This window comes from Rattus rattus, chromosome 17 (genome assembly GCF_011064425.1).
Source record: "Rattus rattus isolate New Zealand chromosome 17, Rrattus_CSIRO_v1, whole genome shotgun sequence".
Lineage (NCBI taxonomy): Eukaryota > Metazoa > Chordata > Mammalia > Rodentia > Muridae > Rattus > Rattus rattus.
In genome coordinates, this window is record NC_046170.1 from 30,357,599 (window position 1) to 30,375,181 (window position 17,583).

Sequence of the window (17,583 nt, forward strand, 5' to 3'; positions counted from 1 at the left end):
CAATTACAAAGACGACGCACTGACCCGATGTTTTAGAAAGGCAGCCCTGCATTCACGAGCTCTCTCTTCAGAGTTACCTTTCTTCCAGTTTGATGTCAGCTGTGATGCGAGCAGAGTGGAAAGTTAAACACTACAGAAAGACAGTGCTGCCCCCAGGAAGAACGGCTGACTGGATTCTGTGTGCTGGGGGCATCAGAAGCATGGTTGGGCGATTTCTGTGTGCAGCACACGCGGATGTTGTAGTACATGCTCATCTAAGACTCATTATGAGATGCTTAGGGGGGGAAACGCTTGCTGAAGATCCCGTGAAATAATTCGGGATCTCTTAGGAGTGACTTGTCTAACATCTTGGAACTGTTATAGAAATGTATTTTAAACCTCCTGTGAGTACTGTTTGTTCATGATGGCTTTAGCCAGAGCAAAGGACACTGCATCTCAGGCTTAGCCCAGTAGAGGGAAGCTGATCACTTTGGGCAAGCACACCTCACTCTGGGAAGGTCTTGCAGCTCCAGTCCACAAGCACAGGCAGAGCTCAGCAGCCAGCACCACCCAGGGCAGCCAGAGCCGCCTGCTCAGGGCAGGTGGGACCCTGAGCTTATTTTGCTGCCCACTCAGATAAGCGTGCAGCTGCTTGCCTGCTTCCCGTGACCTTCGCCTTGAACCAGCCAGGGGAAGAGGACTCAGGAGGACGTCTCCAGCTAAGAGAACGAGTGCTCAGCCCTTGACCTCTTGGCTTTGGTGCGTCTTACATTGCCTCTGGATCCAGGCTTCTTCCTCTGCACGGGCAGATTGCCTGAACCTCGAAGTCCCTTCCATGACCTCATGGTTTTTGGTTAAGGCTGACACCTTGCGGGGGCTTGGGGGAGGAGGTATCGTTGGAGAGTGCTATCAATTTCCTTTCTTTACTGTGTGAATCTTTACTGTGTGGTCTTGACATGGCACCAACCATCTGAAGAGACGGCCAGGAATGGTTCAGTTGAGGTGTAGCAGTGGTCTTCAGGCACAGCCCCCTCTTTCCCCAATAGCATTATGACTACTCTGTGGCTCCTGCTGGAAAAAGGACCCACTGTAGACTAGGGCACAGGACTGTCAAAGACTGGCTGAGAAGGGGGTGGTTACCCTTCAGTATCCACCCGCTTCGTCAAGGCCCTGGACTGTGACAGGCATCCACTTTACCACTGAGACCGCTGTTCTAGCCACAAAACCTGTAGCCAAAAGAAAAGACAAGCCTTAGGCATCGCTCTGGGAGGATCTCTACAAGAGTCCAGCCCAGGACACAGAACCAAGACCTGGACAAGAGATGGCAAGTTCTGGCCAGCAGTAGCAGAGAGAGGCAGGGTGTGAAGATATCCTAAAAGCCAGCTTACTCCATGGCTGTGGAGCCCCCCTGACCTGGGATGTGCTATTGATAGAAAATGTGTGCTTGAGTCAGAAGACTAGGACCCAAGAAGGATGTAGAGCATCACATTAGAGTCTGTGTTCATCTCATTGAGTGTATGTTGATATGCTAATGCCGTGGCTTATTTAAAACATGAAAGCTAACTTCAGCTTGGAAACTAAAGAATGCAGATGTAGATGTAGAAGGCCATCTGTGGCTCGACTTACTTCTGTTGGACAGAGAAGATGCAGGCCTTGACTGGCCACTGTTTCTGCCACCCTGGCTCTGCCTGTCATTTGCTGCCAAAGCCTTAACAGTTTGAAATGCTCAAAATCCATCAGGAACTTCTAGCCACGTGACTACTGGGACAGCACAGTGGCTGCCTTCCTCTGTGCAAAGGCTCTATTCTGGGTTCTGTCACTGTGTCACATACTGAGATCATCCAGTCCCCTGAGAAATGGGATGCCCACTCTCAACTCTAAAACAGGCACCAGAGAAATACCAGTGAGCATCCAACGGCAGTTCTGCCTAGTCGTAATAGAGCCACGCCCCTTAGAAATCATAGCACATGAGCTTCAGAGTCTGCAGGCTCGTGAGGAAAGCACAGCCATCAAGTTCCTGGTGCAGATGAATAATTGAATGGCCTGGAAAGGCCGAGGAAGACCATTGTGTCCAGCAGCACAGTGGAGCCACCTGACCCCAGTCCTCAGAAAGCACAGCCTGCACTGCCATCACTTTGGGGGAGTGCAGTGTGGTGTCAGAAGAGGAGCCTCCAGCTCCTAAAGTTTCCTGCCTGTGCTGTCCCCACCTTGGAAACCTGACCTCACCTGAGTGCCACCTCCTGTCCTCTAACCCCAGCACTCAAGAGGCAAAAGCAGGTGGATTTCTTGAGTTAGCGGAGAGCCAGTTTGGTGGGAGCTTCTCAGTGTCTGAGCGGCACTTGACCTTCCCCAGGTTTCATATGCCCTTTCTGCTAGCAGGGACCAAAGAGCTTCAGCTGGGAGCTCCAGCTGAACTGCAGCACTACCTGAACAATCTCGGAGTCTCTCAGGCAGGCTCCTACCTCATCCCCCGTTCCAAAGAGCATTTCTACTTGGAAGGCAACCCTCCAGCTTCTCTAAGCCAGATCCTGTGCCGGGTTCAAGGATGGCAAAATGACAAACTAGTAGTTATCACTTGCCTGTGAAGGGTCTTGGATGCCATAGAGTGTTTCAGGGACCTGTCCTTGTGCTGTTGGACCTATTAGTTTGGTTTCATCAGCAAAATGTCTGGCTTGGTGCCCTGGGGATGCTGAGCATCTAGGGTGTTGAGCTCAGATGTCTGATGTGGGCCAACTCTGCCTGTGAGTCAAGCTGGTGCCAGGTAAAGGAAAGGAAAGTGACCAGGAGTCCAGCTAAATGGCTTCCTCCTCCCCAAATAGGGACAGCATAGCTGCACCCAAACTGCTCCTTCAAACGGCAAAGGAAGCAGAGAAGCAAAGCCCTCCTTGGAGCCACTGGACTGAACCAAGTGACTGCCATCTGCTTAGCTGTTTTCCAGTCCCCAGGGTAGAAGTGTGGTTCTGAGTGTACAGATCCAGGGTGCTATGGCTCAAGAGGAGAGAATGACTCCAGGCTTCATTTTGGTCTTACCTACAGCACTGACAGGGCTCCAGTGACCCTGCATCTGGACGGAATTGTGCAAGTCCTGAACTGTCACCTTAGTGACACGACCATTGGGATGATGACCAGGATTGCCGTTCTGAAGTGGCTCTACCATCTCTACATCAAAACTCCACGAAAGGTGAGCTTGGACCCAGCTCTGCAGAAGGCTAGTGGTCATCTAAAGGTCCACTTCAGGTTTCTAGGGCCTGCCCAGGCTCAGTGTTGGGGTTATGGCCAACTAGAGGAAGCCTGGCAAACAGAAGAGTGTCAGGTGCTCTGGGGGCCAGGGAGGGAGAGGGGGGCTGACAGACCAGGAGCCTGGTGTTTACTAAGCCCAGTCTCTGAGTCAGGGAACTCACAAGTACCTCTTCTCTGCTCTCCAGATGTTCCGGCACACAGACAGTCTCTTCCCCATCCTACTTCAGACGTTATCTGATGAATCTGATGAGGTAGGTCCCCCAGTCCCAGCCTTCATTTTAGAGAGCCTTGGGAGTCTTCATAGCTTAGATATGCTTGACTGGTTGGTGGTGTGTTCTTAACCAAAACTGCATGTAGCATTCGAAGGAAGGATGTTTCTTCTGTAGGTCCTTTTGGAATACTTGTGACAGGAGTGTGACTTTAAGGTCACCCTGCTTGAGAACAAAGTATAGCCCCACTTTGCTGCCCAACTACTCTGCCTCAGTTTCCTCCTGTCTGCTGAGGACAGCAGTAATGCCTGTGTTTTAGAATGAAGTGGACATGTGGAAAGGGCTGTGCTGTTTTAGCTGCACCCCACTTGGACCACCAACTTAAAGTTGGTCCCAAAGCCTTGCTTTATTGGGGTGCTTACAAGCTACTAGTGTGAAAAGGAGAGGGTGGCCTGGGTGGAGACAGGGAACTCCTGCTTGTCACTCCTCTGCTTTCATTTTCTGCATCATTTGCTCCAGAGTTTGAGCAGGAGGTTCTTTCTAGGGCTCCCCTGCCTCCCAGGCAAGGGGCAGGGCACGCCCGTTTGCAGGGTCACCTTCCTTCACCATCCAGATCAACCCTTCTGTATTCGATGCTGTGTGTTCAATGCTAATTGATGGTCTAAGCCATGACATAGCCCTCTCCCTTTTTGGGGAGTCACTATGAGGGATGGACATAGTGACTTGGTCACTATGATGGTCATAGCAGTTGGCATATGATTTACCCAATAGGAGCAAGGGGGCAGACTGGGTTGGGGTTGGGAGAAGAGGACATTGTTCAACTTCCTTGGAATAATGCAGCTTGGTCTTCCCTGGGCTGGCATGAGGCTCACTGAGGGCCCTGGCAACTGCCCTGCAGCCTAAACTTGCTTTTCTTGAACCTGGGCTGATGAGAGAAGCCAACAAGAGGTATCACCCTCCTGGTCCTCTCAGGTTCTCTACCTTTCCGGAAAAATCCCAAAGCGGTCTATGCATCCCCTTGGTTCCTCCTGCACACATACAATCTCCTCTCTGCCTCTCCCTCTCCCCCAACTCCTTGCAGTTTGAAACCCCGGTGGATGTGTGGCCCAGTTCTGCCTGTGAGCTGGGAGTGACTCACCAGGGAGCTGAGCCCACAGTTCAGAACAAAGAGAGGAGACTCTGCTGATTGGCCCTTCCTGTGGGGCTCCTCTGGAAGCAGCGAGTTCTCAGTCCTTTAAATTGAGTTGTTTAATCAGTTGTTTGCCGCCTTTTGCTTGGAATTGGTGTGTGTGTGTGTGTGTGTGTGTGTGTGTGTGTGTGTGTGTGTGTGTGTGTGTGTTTAGTGGGGGCACAGGAGATACAGTCCATTAAATGCACTGTTCAGGTTGTGGCTGTGGAAACTCGATTTGCTGAAGTGCTAAATGTTGTCAGGGCTTTGGGGCGAATCTTGTGGGCCTCATGGGGAGAGATTAAAACTGATCTTGGGGACAGTTTTGCAGAGGGCGTGCTATGAGTGAATGGCTTCTCTGCTCTGCCTTTTGGATCTGGGCTCCTTGACAATCGCTGGTGAGTCAGGATTTTGCCACACTTTCATTATTCACTGGGGTCTTATGCCTGAGTGTCCCCTACCTGTTCTATTTGACCTTGAGGACACACCATGAATTTGGTCATGGAAATCTCCTCTTCCTGGGTCCTCTGTAGGGTATCTAGGAAGTGTTCCCTGGTGGGGTTTTTCAAATTTTACAAAAGCTGCTCTAAACTTACTGGAGCTCCCTGAGGTTCACAAACCATGCTGGACTCTAGTCTTAGAAGTAAAGAATCCTTGGGGGAGAAAAGAGCTAGCCTGTTATTTCTGTTTTTTAAACACACACAACTGACACTGTTACTTACTGTCAACTAAGAGCTGCTAGAGCCCAAACTCCAGCCCAGTTCTGTTTGAAGCTAAGCCCCATCTCCTCAGCTGTTGAACTACCACTCGTCTGTCCCCTCACGTAAAGAACTGCCTGGGGAGGTGGGCGCTGGGTTTAACGGTATCATCCAGTTTCATCCTGATTTCTCCAGAAGGATCACTGGCCTTTCCCTCTGTTTGTGAAGATCCTCAGTTCAGTATGGAATGTTTTTAAATTTTTAAAAAGTCCTTCCCACTTCAGCCCTAAGTCCTTTGTCCACTTTTCTTATTGATATGAGGAGACCTTTTGTATATTTAGGACATCTACTTGATACGTATGTTGTGAATGTTTTTCTGTCACTACTACGGTGATAAGCCCATATAATCCTCACTGCACTGTGGTTAGAGCCACTAACCCCAGGAGACAGTGCACACCCAGGTGTTGGTGATGCAAGAGTGAAGCATGGGGAAGGCAGAGCTCAGAAACCCAGCTGACCACCACCACGTACTCTGCAGTCCTGTTAGCCTCACGAGGGTGTCTTGTCTGCCTTGCTCCTCAGTTCTGCCAGAGTGACAGATTGGTAGGCCACACCCTTCTAACATCCGTTGTCTATTCTTTATTCAGGATAAGTGGCTGTTTCCTCCCTACCGCCTGCTCCTTGTAGACATTATATGAATCCCTTTTTGTCAGAAACAGTTTGCAGGTGTCAAGTTAATATTCTTGGCACTGAAGTAGAAATCCTCCTTTTAGCTGTAGATCCAGTAACTTACTTTTTTATGAGGAATGTGACCCTGATTTCCCCAACATGGAGTACAGGACATATGCTCAGAGCTTCCTGAGGAACCTCCAATGTTAGGGTCTGCTGCTTTCCCTGCCCAGAAGGTGTCAGGTGTCAGATGCTAATTTCCTGAGAGAGCTCTGCCTAAAGACAGATTCTTTACCTACCTACTACTTTCTTGATGAGCTGGGTCCAGAGACGTCAAATGACTCTTCCCTCCTATGCATAGGTGTCTCCCAGCCTACATTTAGAATTCTCATAGGAGTGGGGAGCACTCAGTCTCAGAAGCGACTTGGAAGGACATGCGTTCCCTCTGAATGAATGTGGACAGCCTGGACAGCTGCTCCCAATCTCTGGGCAGATTCCTACCTCTGGGCCATCCTGGGTGGTAGCCTTGCATAAGGAATTTAACCTTCCTGAGCCCATGAAGTAAGGCTCGTAATACTTCATATACATTTCAGACATAATGCCAGACACAGTTCTCCCCAGACCCTGCCCCACAGCCGCCTTCCTGTCCTAAGTTCATCTACTGAAAATTGGCTTTTTTGAAACGTTGAATTCTTGCCCAGGAGCAAGGCTTTATTACCCAGGAAGTCATCCTGTCCTTCAGTAACACTCAGGGTTTTGTATGAGGACTGTATCCACTCACAGTGATGGTGACAACATGTTTATTTTGTTATGATCTAGAATGGCAACCCTTCCTGGTAGTATTTTCTTTCTAGGTGACAGTGCAGCTTAGTGGCCAGGTACACAGGCCTTAAGATCAGTTCGTCCAGTTTCTGCCACCTAATGGTTGGTTGACCTGGAGCAAATAAGTTAGCCTGTTCCCTTAAGGGAAAAATAACAGAGGCACCTCCCTCTAGGCTTGTCGAAAGGGTTAAATGAGACTGGTGCTCAGCACAGAACCCAGCATGCAGGAGGACCTCTAGTAAACAGGCTCCTCAGAGTCTGGAGGTCATTTCTGTAGGCGACCTTGGAGACACACATGACCTCAGCAAGATGAACCTCCTGTCTGCCACAACCTTCTCCCCTCAGTTTCTCCAGCCAACACCTAAACACGGGATACTCTTATTTCTGTCTCCCATATGCCTCTGGATAGAGCAGGCCAAGGAACATGTGTATAGAAAGCCATGCAGCAGGTCATGGGAAAATGGAGAGTATCCCTGCATGTTCTTCCTCCTCTCCCTCAACCTCCCGAGAAGCCCTGGATTGAAGCTGGCATTCCACGCCAGCCTCACTCCTTAGAGCCCTGTCGTCAGCATGTTCCTCATACAAGCTGAGGAAGGATTCCAGCTGGCTGCCTCAGGTCCAGGGAGAGAAAGAAAGGACATCATCATTGGCAGAGACACATCAGGACCACAGCAGCCATGGTCTTTCTCTCAGAAACAAGTCTCTTGAGACCAGTAAGCAGGCCCTACTGGATCCCGCATTACTATGGCCCTGTCTTCTCAGCAGTAGGGCCTGTTTGGCATACCCTGCCTCAGCATCTCAGGTCTCTGAAGAAATTACCAACCCAGGAAAAGCTCCTTGCTTTTCCCCTCCTTTAACTTCACAAGCACTATTAAGAGAAGTCACCGGCTGAACTGTATAGCCTGATGTGAGTGGACAAAAGCGGCAGAAGAACGACATCCGCCCTCCTAGCAAATTTGTTGGGTAGCGTTCTGGAGCGTTGTGCACAGCTGTGGCGCAGTCCGTGGGCAGCGGTGCCTCCATGTGGTAGGTCTAAGGGTAGCTCAGGCCACCAAAGAAAGCGCTTTTTATAAAGGCACTCAGAGTCCCCTGGAAGAACAGTCACAGTCCCTGAGCTAAGACAGGCCATTGCCTTTCCTGTCCTCAGCCCAATGGATGTCTCAGAAGTACCCAGACCTCTGAGCACCCAGTGCCTAGACTGAGCCCAGAGGGAAACAAAATTGGGCCTCCTAGAGCTGCTAGCTATCCTCACTGGAGCACCTCTCTGCCTCTCCAGCTGGTCTCCACCTCTGGGCCTCTTGATTCCTCACCAATAGGATAGGGCCCCAGGGATGAGCCTGCTATGCTCTGGACTTCATTTGAGGAAGGGTAGGAGTTGGGAAGTTGCTTTCATGGTGCAGGACTCTAGAGAAAAGGAACAGAGAAGCTGAAGAGATTCTTGACCCTCAAAAGAGAGGACTTGCCTGGCCTAGTCAAACTGCTAAAAGACCCTCCCAGGCCTCATTTATAACTAAAGAAACAGCCTACAAACATGGCTTCTCCAGGCAGGTGCCCTAGGACCCTGAGCAGATTAGGAAAAGGCTACCTTTGTTTTTGCATTTTGACTTTACACTTATTCCCCCACCCCACCATGTGCGCATGCGTGCAGTCAGAGCGTAGCTTATGGGAATCAGTTCTTTCCTCTATCAAGTGAGTTCCAGAGATCAAATGTAGGTCATTGGCCTGGCAGGAAGTCTCCCTCCTCCCTTTATAATGCAGTGAACACCAGCTGGGGCCACTGTTGGCTCAGTCTCAAGGCCAGGCAATCCTGTTGTCCGATTGAGTCTCTTTCCTTCTCAGTACACCTAATCACCACCATGAGCACTACCTTGATTTCCCCATTATCAAGAAGTCTTGCCACTTCAGTCTTTTGAGTTGGCCAACTGAGCTTCCTTGACATGAAGTCTCCCTCAAAGGGAAGCCCCAAGACCAACAGCTATGAAGAATGATATCAGAAGGCTGTGGTCTTTGTGGTTCTTCTGTCCCTAGAGGGAGGGCCTTCAGTTGAAGATTGGCCATCTCTCAGGATCTTCCTCATGTGGGGACTTGTACTTAAATAGAAGCACTTCTGTTAAAGGCAACTTGAAGAGCCACTGATGGCCCCTCTGATAGCCTCACTGGCAAGCTCCTTCAGGAACCATGCTGCAGTGTGCCTGAGAGAAGCCAGGGCACATACATAGGGCCACTACTCCACTGCAGCCATCTTATGGCATCATCTGTTTTTCTGTGCATTGTGTTGTGGCAAAACACTCTGACAAAGGCCCACTTAAGGAAGAAAGGGTTTACTCAAACACTCAGGGTTACATACAGCCCATCATGGTGTGATAAGTCAAGGCAGAACCTTGAAGCAACCAGTAGCATCCACAGTCAGAAAGCAGAGAGAGATAAGCAGGTGCATGCTGCTGCACATTTCCTCTATTCACTGTACAGTTCAGGATCTGCTGCCCAAGGAGTGGTACCCACAATGAGCTGCTCCTCCCAACTCAATTCATACAAACAAAATAATCTCCTGTAGGCCTACCCAGAGGCCTGTACCCCAGATGATGTTAGGTTTGTCAGAGTAACAATATCAACATCTATTGTCTCTGCCTATCTGTCCAGTAGTCCTAGAATAATTTGAATTATCGCAGCACGACTTATGAGGAGGTTTGTACAAGAAGGAAGATAACTTACCTACGGTCATGCAGCCAAGAGCTAGAATTGAGAACTAGATCAATCTGATTCCAAAGGCTCTAAAATCCACACAGGCTCTTCTGTGAACAGGGGGCCAGCTCAGATTGGGGTACAACTTCATGCAGTCCTGGTCTCATGTTATCCTAATAGAATTTTGTCCTGGGCTGGCCTTCAATTATGAGCGTGCCCTTTCCCTCTGAGCATTTGACCTTAACCTTTCTTCCTTGCCCCTTTGCCTGGTTGGCTGCCTCTGGACTACTCACAGATGGGACAGGGAGTCGGCAGCTCTTTCACTCCAGGCCCAGACCAGAAGCCCTCTCTGTCCTCCATCTGGTCTTCTAAACAGCGAGGCCAAGGGCTGAGATCACAAGGATCTCAGAGTTCAGGAAGCCTCTGGTCCCATACCACCCAGCTCTCCACAGGACCAGTTTTCTTCTCTAAGATGCTGACGTTGGACTGGATTGTCCACGGTTCTTTCCAGCTCTGACTGTGTGGTCCTGACTCCTCGCCCTGGAATACTAATGCTGTGTGCTCTAAAGCAGAGTCTGCCCTAAGAATAGGGCTTCTTTTCCTTTTCAGTTCCTTGCCTCGCTTTTTATTTCACTCCAGTTTTCATTCTGTCTACTCTCCAAAACAAAAACAATACCTCCTTCTGCCTCAAGTCCATAGGTTTCTTTAAAATCGGACTGTCAGTAAGACTAGAATCTCCATCCACACTGCTAAGTACGGTTAGAGTCTCCATCCAGAACTCTAAGCTAATGGCGGTAGCCAAGAGCTTCATTCTTATAGCCAGGAGCCTGTTCCATATGGGAAGATGGAGGGCCTGGGGTTCTCTCCCACTGTGCCACAGGGGCCTTATCCACAGCACTATATGCTGTGTGTCCCTGCTCTGCCACAGCTAACCCTATAGCTTCCTACTTCCCTCTTCTCCCAAGTGGCAACAGCCACCAAAAAGACAATCCCAGCATCTTCTTCCTAGGGACAGCCAGGACCCCTGTTCCAACACCACAGTCCAGCAAAAGTACCCAAAGCCACTGCTGGCCACCTAGGGTTATTGTAGCACTTTTAAATTGAGTCCTTGTCAACAAGTCTTTGCCAAGGATAAGACAACAACAGTTGTGTCTGTCTAGAGGGCCTCTGCTTCTTCTCAATCTAGATTTCACATTCTCAGTCTCTCCGTTAGCCTCCCTAGACTGAAGGGGACCCACAGTAACCACAGGAAGCATGTAGTCATCCCACTGCACAAAGCCAGTTTTGTGGGCCACGAGGGTTGGCATGTTTATGTCTGTCTAGATACTTCTGTGGGACAGAAGGCCAAGCATGAGTGAAGTGGAAAAGAAGGCCACTGCCTGGCCCCTGATGGAAGGTGGAGGGTGGGCTGAGAAGGGCAGCCAAAAAGCAGGCTTGTTTTTGCAGAGGTGGGACCTGCTACATAATACTGAGGGCTCCGTTGGGTTCAGCTTTCTCCTGTGATAGGGAACTGAGTTGTTTAAATGCTGGGTAAGCTACCTGCCCATGCTGCAGGGCCCCAGTGCCCATCTCTCCTTGAACTTTAAAGTGATCACCCTCAGAGGCCAGAGTCCAACCATTTGGCATCAAAGCCCTACAGCACTATCCAAACCAGGCCACCATTAGAATCCTCTGCAGTGTTCAGAGACAGCTGCTTGGGCCTTCCCCAGATCCCCTCAACTGTACCCTCAAGCTAGGCCTTGTTGCCTGGACACTGACATTTTTTTTTCCCTTTTTTTTTTTTTGGAGCTGAGGACCGAACCCAGGGCTAGCACTCTACCACTGAGCTAAATCCCCAAGCCCCTGACATTTTTTTTTCTTCACAAAATCCCAGAAGACTCTGATGCACATGTCTGAGTGGGAGCTACTCCTGTGGACCAGCATGAGATCTGTGGAAACTGGGACCCCCAGCTCTCAGCCCCCCCACCTCTTCTATGTGGTCTGGAGACAATAGCCAGGCCAGATGACCTGTGCTCACCCCATGCCCCATGCACTGCTCCTGGCATCTTTAGAAGTCACATGTTCCTCCAGACTGTGGTGGTTTTCCTCTGGAAAGCTAAATTTCAGTGGCAGTTTCCTACAGCTTCACAAGACACTCAGGCCAGAATGAGACCATTCCCCACAGGTGACAGTTCACTCCTCCTACTGACTCTGTCATGGACCCTGGACCCAGCACCCGTCTGCATCCTTCCGTGCACCTCTCAAGGGGACTCGGGGCTTTCCATCTCACCCAAGAGGGAACTAATTCCAAAGGACCCAGAGAAGTTCAGGAGTTTAGTCAAGATCTCCAGATGGCTTCCTGAAAGACCACTTATGACCTGACCTGACCTCTCCCTCTCCATGTCCCTTCCTTCTCTCTCTCTCCATCTTTCTGTCTCTGTCCCCAGTACACCTTCTTCTGCACATTAAAACTGGGCCAGGGGCTGGAGAGATGGCTCAGCGGTTAAGAGCACTGACTGCTCTTCCAGGGGTCCTGAGTTCAATTCCCAGCAACCAAATGGTGGCTCACAACCATCTGTAAAGAAATCCGATGCCCTCTTCTGGTGTGTCTGAAGACAGCTACAGTGTACTTATATATAATAAATGAATAAATCTTTAAAAAAAAAAAAACTAGGCCAGAACCCATCTGTCTTTATATTCATCCCCACACAGCCTTTATCACTCTTTATAATGGCAGCTTAGTGTGGGCTTTAAGAGAAGTCTGTCTAGCACAAAAAGGAGAACAACCAAGTTGGCACAGTGTGTTGGTCCCATCCAGCCCTGTCGCCTTCGCTAAGGCCAGGTGCTGTGGGACACTTATCAGTAAGCCATGTTTAAGCAGAGCTCTGGGGGGTAGTCAGGAAAGCTTCCCCTCTCCTGGTTACCACAGTTCAGGAGCTCATCACCTAGTGATAGAACTCTAAGGATATGTATGCATGTGCACTCGGACTTGGCAACTCTAAGAGCTAGGAACTCAGGACAGTAAGCGTGGATGGCTAGATCACAGGAAGGAAAGCCTATGGGGTTAGGAGGTAGGGAACACAGTCTAGTTTCTCAGTTGATCCTACCCTAGGCTGTACCCCAAAGGGGGCAACCACTAGCATCATCTACACTAGTCTACATGATTGGTCGGTGGAACTGACAGTAGCATTAAGTACTGGGCCTTTGTATAAACCCATAGAAAAAAATCTCCCAAGTCCATTTTGGGGGGAGGGGAGCAGGGGAACTGCCTAAATCCCCTAGGACATGTGCTGTGTTAACCAACATTACCTGTGAGCTGTGTAGAGCTAAAAGGTACTTTGCTTTGCAAAACCCTATAAAGCAACCTGAGTACTCTTCTGATGGGAAAGAAAATGTGTTCACACCTGGACAGAATGCCTCACCTACCAAAGACTGGCCTTTCTCCTTGGGGCACTGCTCATCTAGCTGCGGAAGGCAGGGTTCTCATGCCATGTAGACCACAGCTCTGTTCAGAATGCCAACCTGCCTGCTGCCTTCTGCAGCTCCTGTTTACCTTGTGTCTAGGGCAGAGGCCTCCAGCCCGAGTGCCAGCTACTGTGGGTGCATTTCCCACTGCTCTTGGCCTTCATTCTGGCTTCTAGGGTGAATTCTCTGGCTGATTCCCCAAGCCCCAGGGCAGCAAGAGCCAAGTTCTATGTGGTCAGGGATGGAGGAGGCCTGGCTACTGAGCTATACCCTTATAACAAAAGGAGCTAGTTTCTATGTGAGCAGAAGCAGAAAACCCAAGGATCCTGTGAAAGTCAGACCTCGGTGCCTCTGCCCTTCCTGTCAGATTTGCTCCACAGCATGAGGGGCAGCCTGACCTGACCCAGATCACCTACAAGGCATTACAATCAGCCGTTCAGATGTTCCTTGGCATTGGTTGACACTGACTAGAGTGCAGCTTCCAGCGTCTGAAGCAGCATCCCTCTCTCGCCTCTCGGGAACATTCTTGCAGCTTCCTCCTAGCCAGCTCTGAGGAGAGCACAGTCTGGGGATTTCCTGACAATAGAAAGAAAAAAAGTTCCCCTTCAGAGGAGCTGGATAGCTGCACCAGTTGACATCTAAAGCCTGAGCTAGTACTTGCTGTGTAACCCTAGAGCTTCCAAGTGCTTTCTAAAGCTCAGTGGGACTTTAAAGTGGGACATTTGTCCATCCATCCTGTTGGCAACAGCTATTCCAAACTATGCATCTTTTATTGTCTTCCCGTGCTGCAAATCAGTATCTGCTAAGTGATTGTCTGGGCCTTCAGAGCCATACTATTGGTTGGAGGCAAGGACAGGCTCCCTGTGTGAGGACTTGAACCTGCCGTGCTTGCAGCCACAGTGCCATGGAAGGGAGAGGGCAGGTGTGGTAGTGGATGCCCATTAGACCAGTGAAAGATAGCAGCACAGTCCTTGGTTGCTAGAAAATGAGTGTGACAGATGTCATTATCTACATTTATCCTATGCAAAATGCCAGTTGACACTATAAAGTTGTCTGCAGCAAAGGGGACGATCTGAGGAATCCCCTAGTTTTCTCCTCTCTGCTGTCTACCCCATGGGAAATATGAAGCCCTTTTCCCCCCAACTCCTGAGGCTTCCCTTAGAGACACCTTGGCAGATTCTGTCTGCATTCATTGTCTTCAACCTTGACCCTTGAACTCCATCAGGGAGTCAAGGCAGCAAGCACATTGCACTCCAGAATCAAGGACCAGCTGATGGGCCCTCCCCACCCCTACCCCCACCCACTGCCATGGTAACAGCAGGAGCTCCTGTTCCTGCAGAATATTGCTTTCTTGTAACCTCCCTCTCCCTCCCCTCTTCTTTCTCTCACACAAAAAGAAAGCACAAGTGTTTTATATTCATTTTGCAAAAATGCTGTGTAGTGCATACTAATTGGTGTGGCTTCCTCCGGCTTTCTTTGAGCTAGTCTCCATCCTTGGAGCCAGGACTCCAGGCCAGCCTCGGGCAGGGGCCCAGACAGCCTGTTCATTGGCAGAAGAACTGGATCTGGGTTTCTGGGGATGGAGCAAGGCTGGCCACATGTCTGTGGTTCTGGGGCATTTCCTTCTGGCCTTGCGGGATCCTTGAGCAGAGATCTTCGTCCCATAGCTTCCTGCCCCCACTCCAAGGACTGCAGGGTCTCCAGGGAAGTGTAGAGCACCACAGTCGTGATCTGGGCATAGAGACTGAAAGCCAGGTCTCTGCTCATCTTTCTCAATGCCCTGTTGACTAGACCTTTCTCTGCAATAGCTTTCCTCCCTGGGCCAGATCTTTGTTTTGATTGCTGCTTCAAAGGCTCAGGATCCAAGCTGGGACTGTGGATCAGCTGAAAAACAGCTAGCAATGGGATTTGATCACTTGTGAATGTCAGAGAGCCATTACAGCCCCACAGTACCTCCCCAGTATCCACTGTACAGCATTCCTGCCCTCCACTCAAGCAGTCCCTTCCCTTGTTCAATTCTGGTCTGACTGTTTAAGGAGCAGGAAGGGTCAGTTCATTGTGTGTGCACCTGTATATGTATGGTGCCGCAGGCAGGGGTGTGGGCTTTTTGCCAGTCCCTAGGACTGAAAACAAATCATTTGCTTTGTAAGCACAGGAAGAGTGGCTGGGATCACCAGAGGAACCTGTAGACAACATTTCCGGCTTTAATTGTGCAATTGAAGTGTAATTTGCATTCGTTTGCCATTTGATATTAGACTTTCTAGAATAAGAGAGTTCTGAATGCAAAATGTACAGCCTTCCTGGCTCTGCTGTCCTGTCCAGTAGTGGGCAGGAGGCAGCAATGCAGAGACAGGTGCTGCACATTCTCATGTAAAGCCCTCAGGATGAGCCATTATTCCCACCGCATCACCAAGCCAGGGCCACTAGCAGCTTGATATTGGAATTAAAAGTCTTATAATAAGGATGGATGTTGGACTCTTTGTGCTTGCTTTCTGTGCTTGTGCATACGAAGTCCCCTTGTTCTTTGGTACCCATAGGGGATTGCTCCAGGGATCCTCTGGATTCTATAAAATGGGCCAGTATTTGCATATAGCCTACATATATTATCCCATGCACTTTCAGTCATCTCTCAGAGACATGTAATACCTAATATAATTAAATACTGCAGCAATGACTGTTATGCCTCAATGTTTAGAAAATAAGACAAGGAAAAGCCTTTATATGTTCTGTATAGGTGCACATCACCTGATATTTTCAGTTGACAGTTGAACCCTTTGACACAGAGGGCCAGCTTATCTCAGTCTTCAGGGCAGCCTTGCATGATCAAGCCTCCATTTGTACATACAGAGGAATATGCTATTACCTGCTAAATGGAACCCAGATTCTTTAGTATGGGCCATAAGCTTGGGACTTCCAGCCTGATTTCTGACTAAATACCCCTCCTGCCCCACATCCCTCTGTGGAGCTAAACCACCACAAGAATGGATTGCCTTGTTCTCTGTATCTATAAGCAGCTTATGCTAGTTAAGAAAATGCTTCAAATGTGTACCCCAACCTGTGTGCGTGCGTGCGTGTGTGCGTGCATGCGTGCAACACGACCTTGGTGGACGCACCATCAAGTACTTCCAAAGGCTCCTGGCTTCCCTCAGACCAAGTTGCTGGTTCCTGAAGCCCAAAGGTTCTCTTTCAAGTAAATGTTTTTGCATCCTATAGCCTGTGGCTCTGGCAGAGCCTGTCCTGTCTAGCCCTGTGTCTCCTATAGTCAAAGCACCATGGGAGCTGCTCAGTAGGTGATAGGAAGAAGAGAGCTGTGTTAGACAACATTAACTAATGTAGAGTAGGTGTTGGAAACCTGGAATGTCTGACCACAAAGCCCTGAGTAGTTTTATTAGCAGATTTAGCCTTCTAGACCAGAGCTGAGTATGAAGCAGACGCTTTTTATATTGGGCTGGGACTATCCAAATCTCAGATTCCTCGTGTAGAGTATAAGGTGACACCAGTGGTGATTGAGAGTGTTAGTTCTAGCCAGGAGCAACTACACCTTACTCCTCTGATCTCCTTGTCCTTATACCCTGGTTCTTGAGCTGCTCCGGGAGACAAGATCTTGTGCAGGCCATTCTTCTTGCATGCTACTGGATCTTCCTCCCTCCAACTGGAAAGAGGTGCCTGTTGGGTATCTAGTGTCCTGTGTCCCTGTGCTGGTGCCAGGGCTCTTACAAGAGCTGGCCTGGTGTAATGTGTGCCATACCCCAATTACCATTGCTGGGTCATACTTTCTCATTGAGCATTTGACCTGCAGGATTTGTTGCCCAGAGGGTGTGTCACCCTGTCCACCTACACAGATAGATCTGAGAAGGACTATATGACTTGAAGAAGCAGAGTTCTAGAAGGAGATCAGGGTGGCCTTCTCTTCATCATCATCTCTCCTGAATCTGAATCAGTTGTCAGACCATAGGGCATTGGAAAGAATGACCACGTGGGCACTGGTGCAAGCAACACTGAATGGGAGTTAGGTTACCAGTTTGAAACTTTGCCTTAGTTCTTAATGTTTTTCTTGCATATACCAAACCTCAGCTGTTTTCAGATGTTTTCATAAGGTTGCACAACCATCATTGCTGCCTAATTCCAGGACACTTCATTTCCCTACTCTTTCCCCCAAGAAACTAGCTGCACCCATTAGAAGTCTCGCTCTTAACTACTGGCAACCACAAATGCACCTCATCTTTTCAGATCTGTCTCTTGTAGACATTCATGTAATCATTGTCGTTTGTAGACTTTGTGTCCACCTTCTTTGACTTAGCAAATGTTTATAAGCCTCTTCCTGTTGTTACAGAGTCCAGTGTCCTTATTTATTTGTGTGTACGATGTGTGCACATCCCATTATCAAGAAGGATTTTGAGGACTCAGTTCCTACTTCTGCCTTATGAGTCCAGGCCTCTGTTATTTCTGATAACTGCTTATGCCAGGCTTTGTCCATCTCTATCTCACTCTAGGAGCACGGGCATTACGGTTGTGCCCTACAGCTTATGTTTCTACAGCAAGTGCTTTTACCCACTGAGCCATGGCTCCCTTTCCTCATTTCTTCTTATGACCGGGTCATTCTGTGGAGTGGATGTACCACATTCTGTTTATCAGAAGAGGAGCCTTTCCATTGTTGGGCTAGTGTGAATGT

General features: G+C 49.3%; 1 protein-coding gene across 1 annotated transcript in view; it reads left to right on the forward strand.

The window, feature by feature from the left end:
- Positions 1 to 17,583, forward strand: part of Vac14 (VAC14 component of PIKFYVE complex) — a 101,938-nt gene that overhangs the window by 30,832 nt on the left and 53,523 nt on the right. Inside the window, exons 11-12 of the mRNA XM_032887440.1 lie at positions 3,016 to 3,160; positions 3,405 to 3,470. Coding sequence (XP_032743331.1) covers positions 3,016 to 3,160; positions 3,405 to 3,470 — 211 coding nt within the window. The remainder of the gene's footprint in view (positions 1 to 3,015; positions 3,161 to 3,404; positions 3,471 to 17,583) is intronic.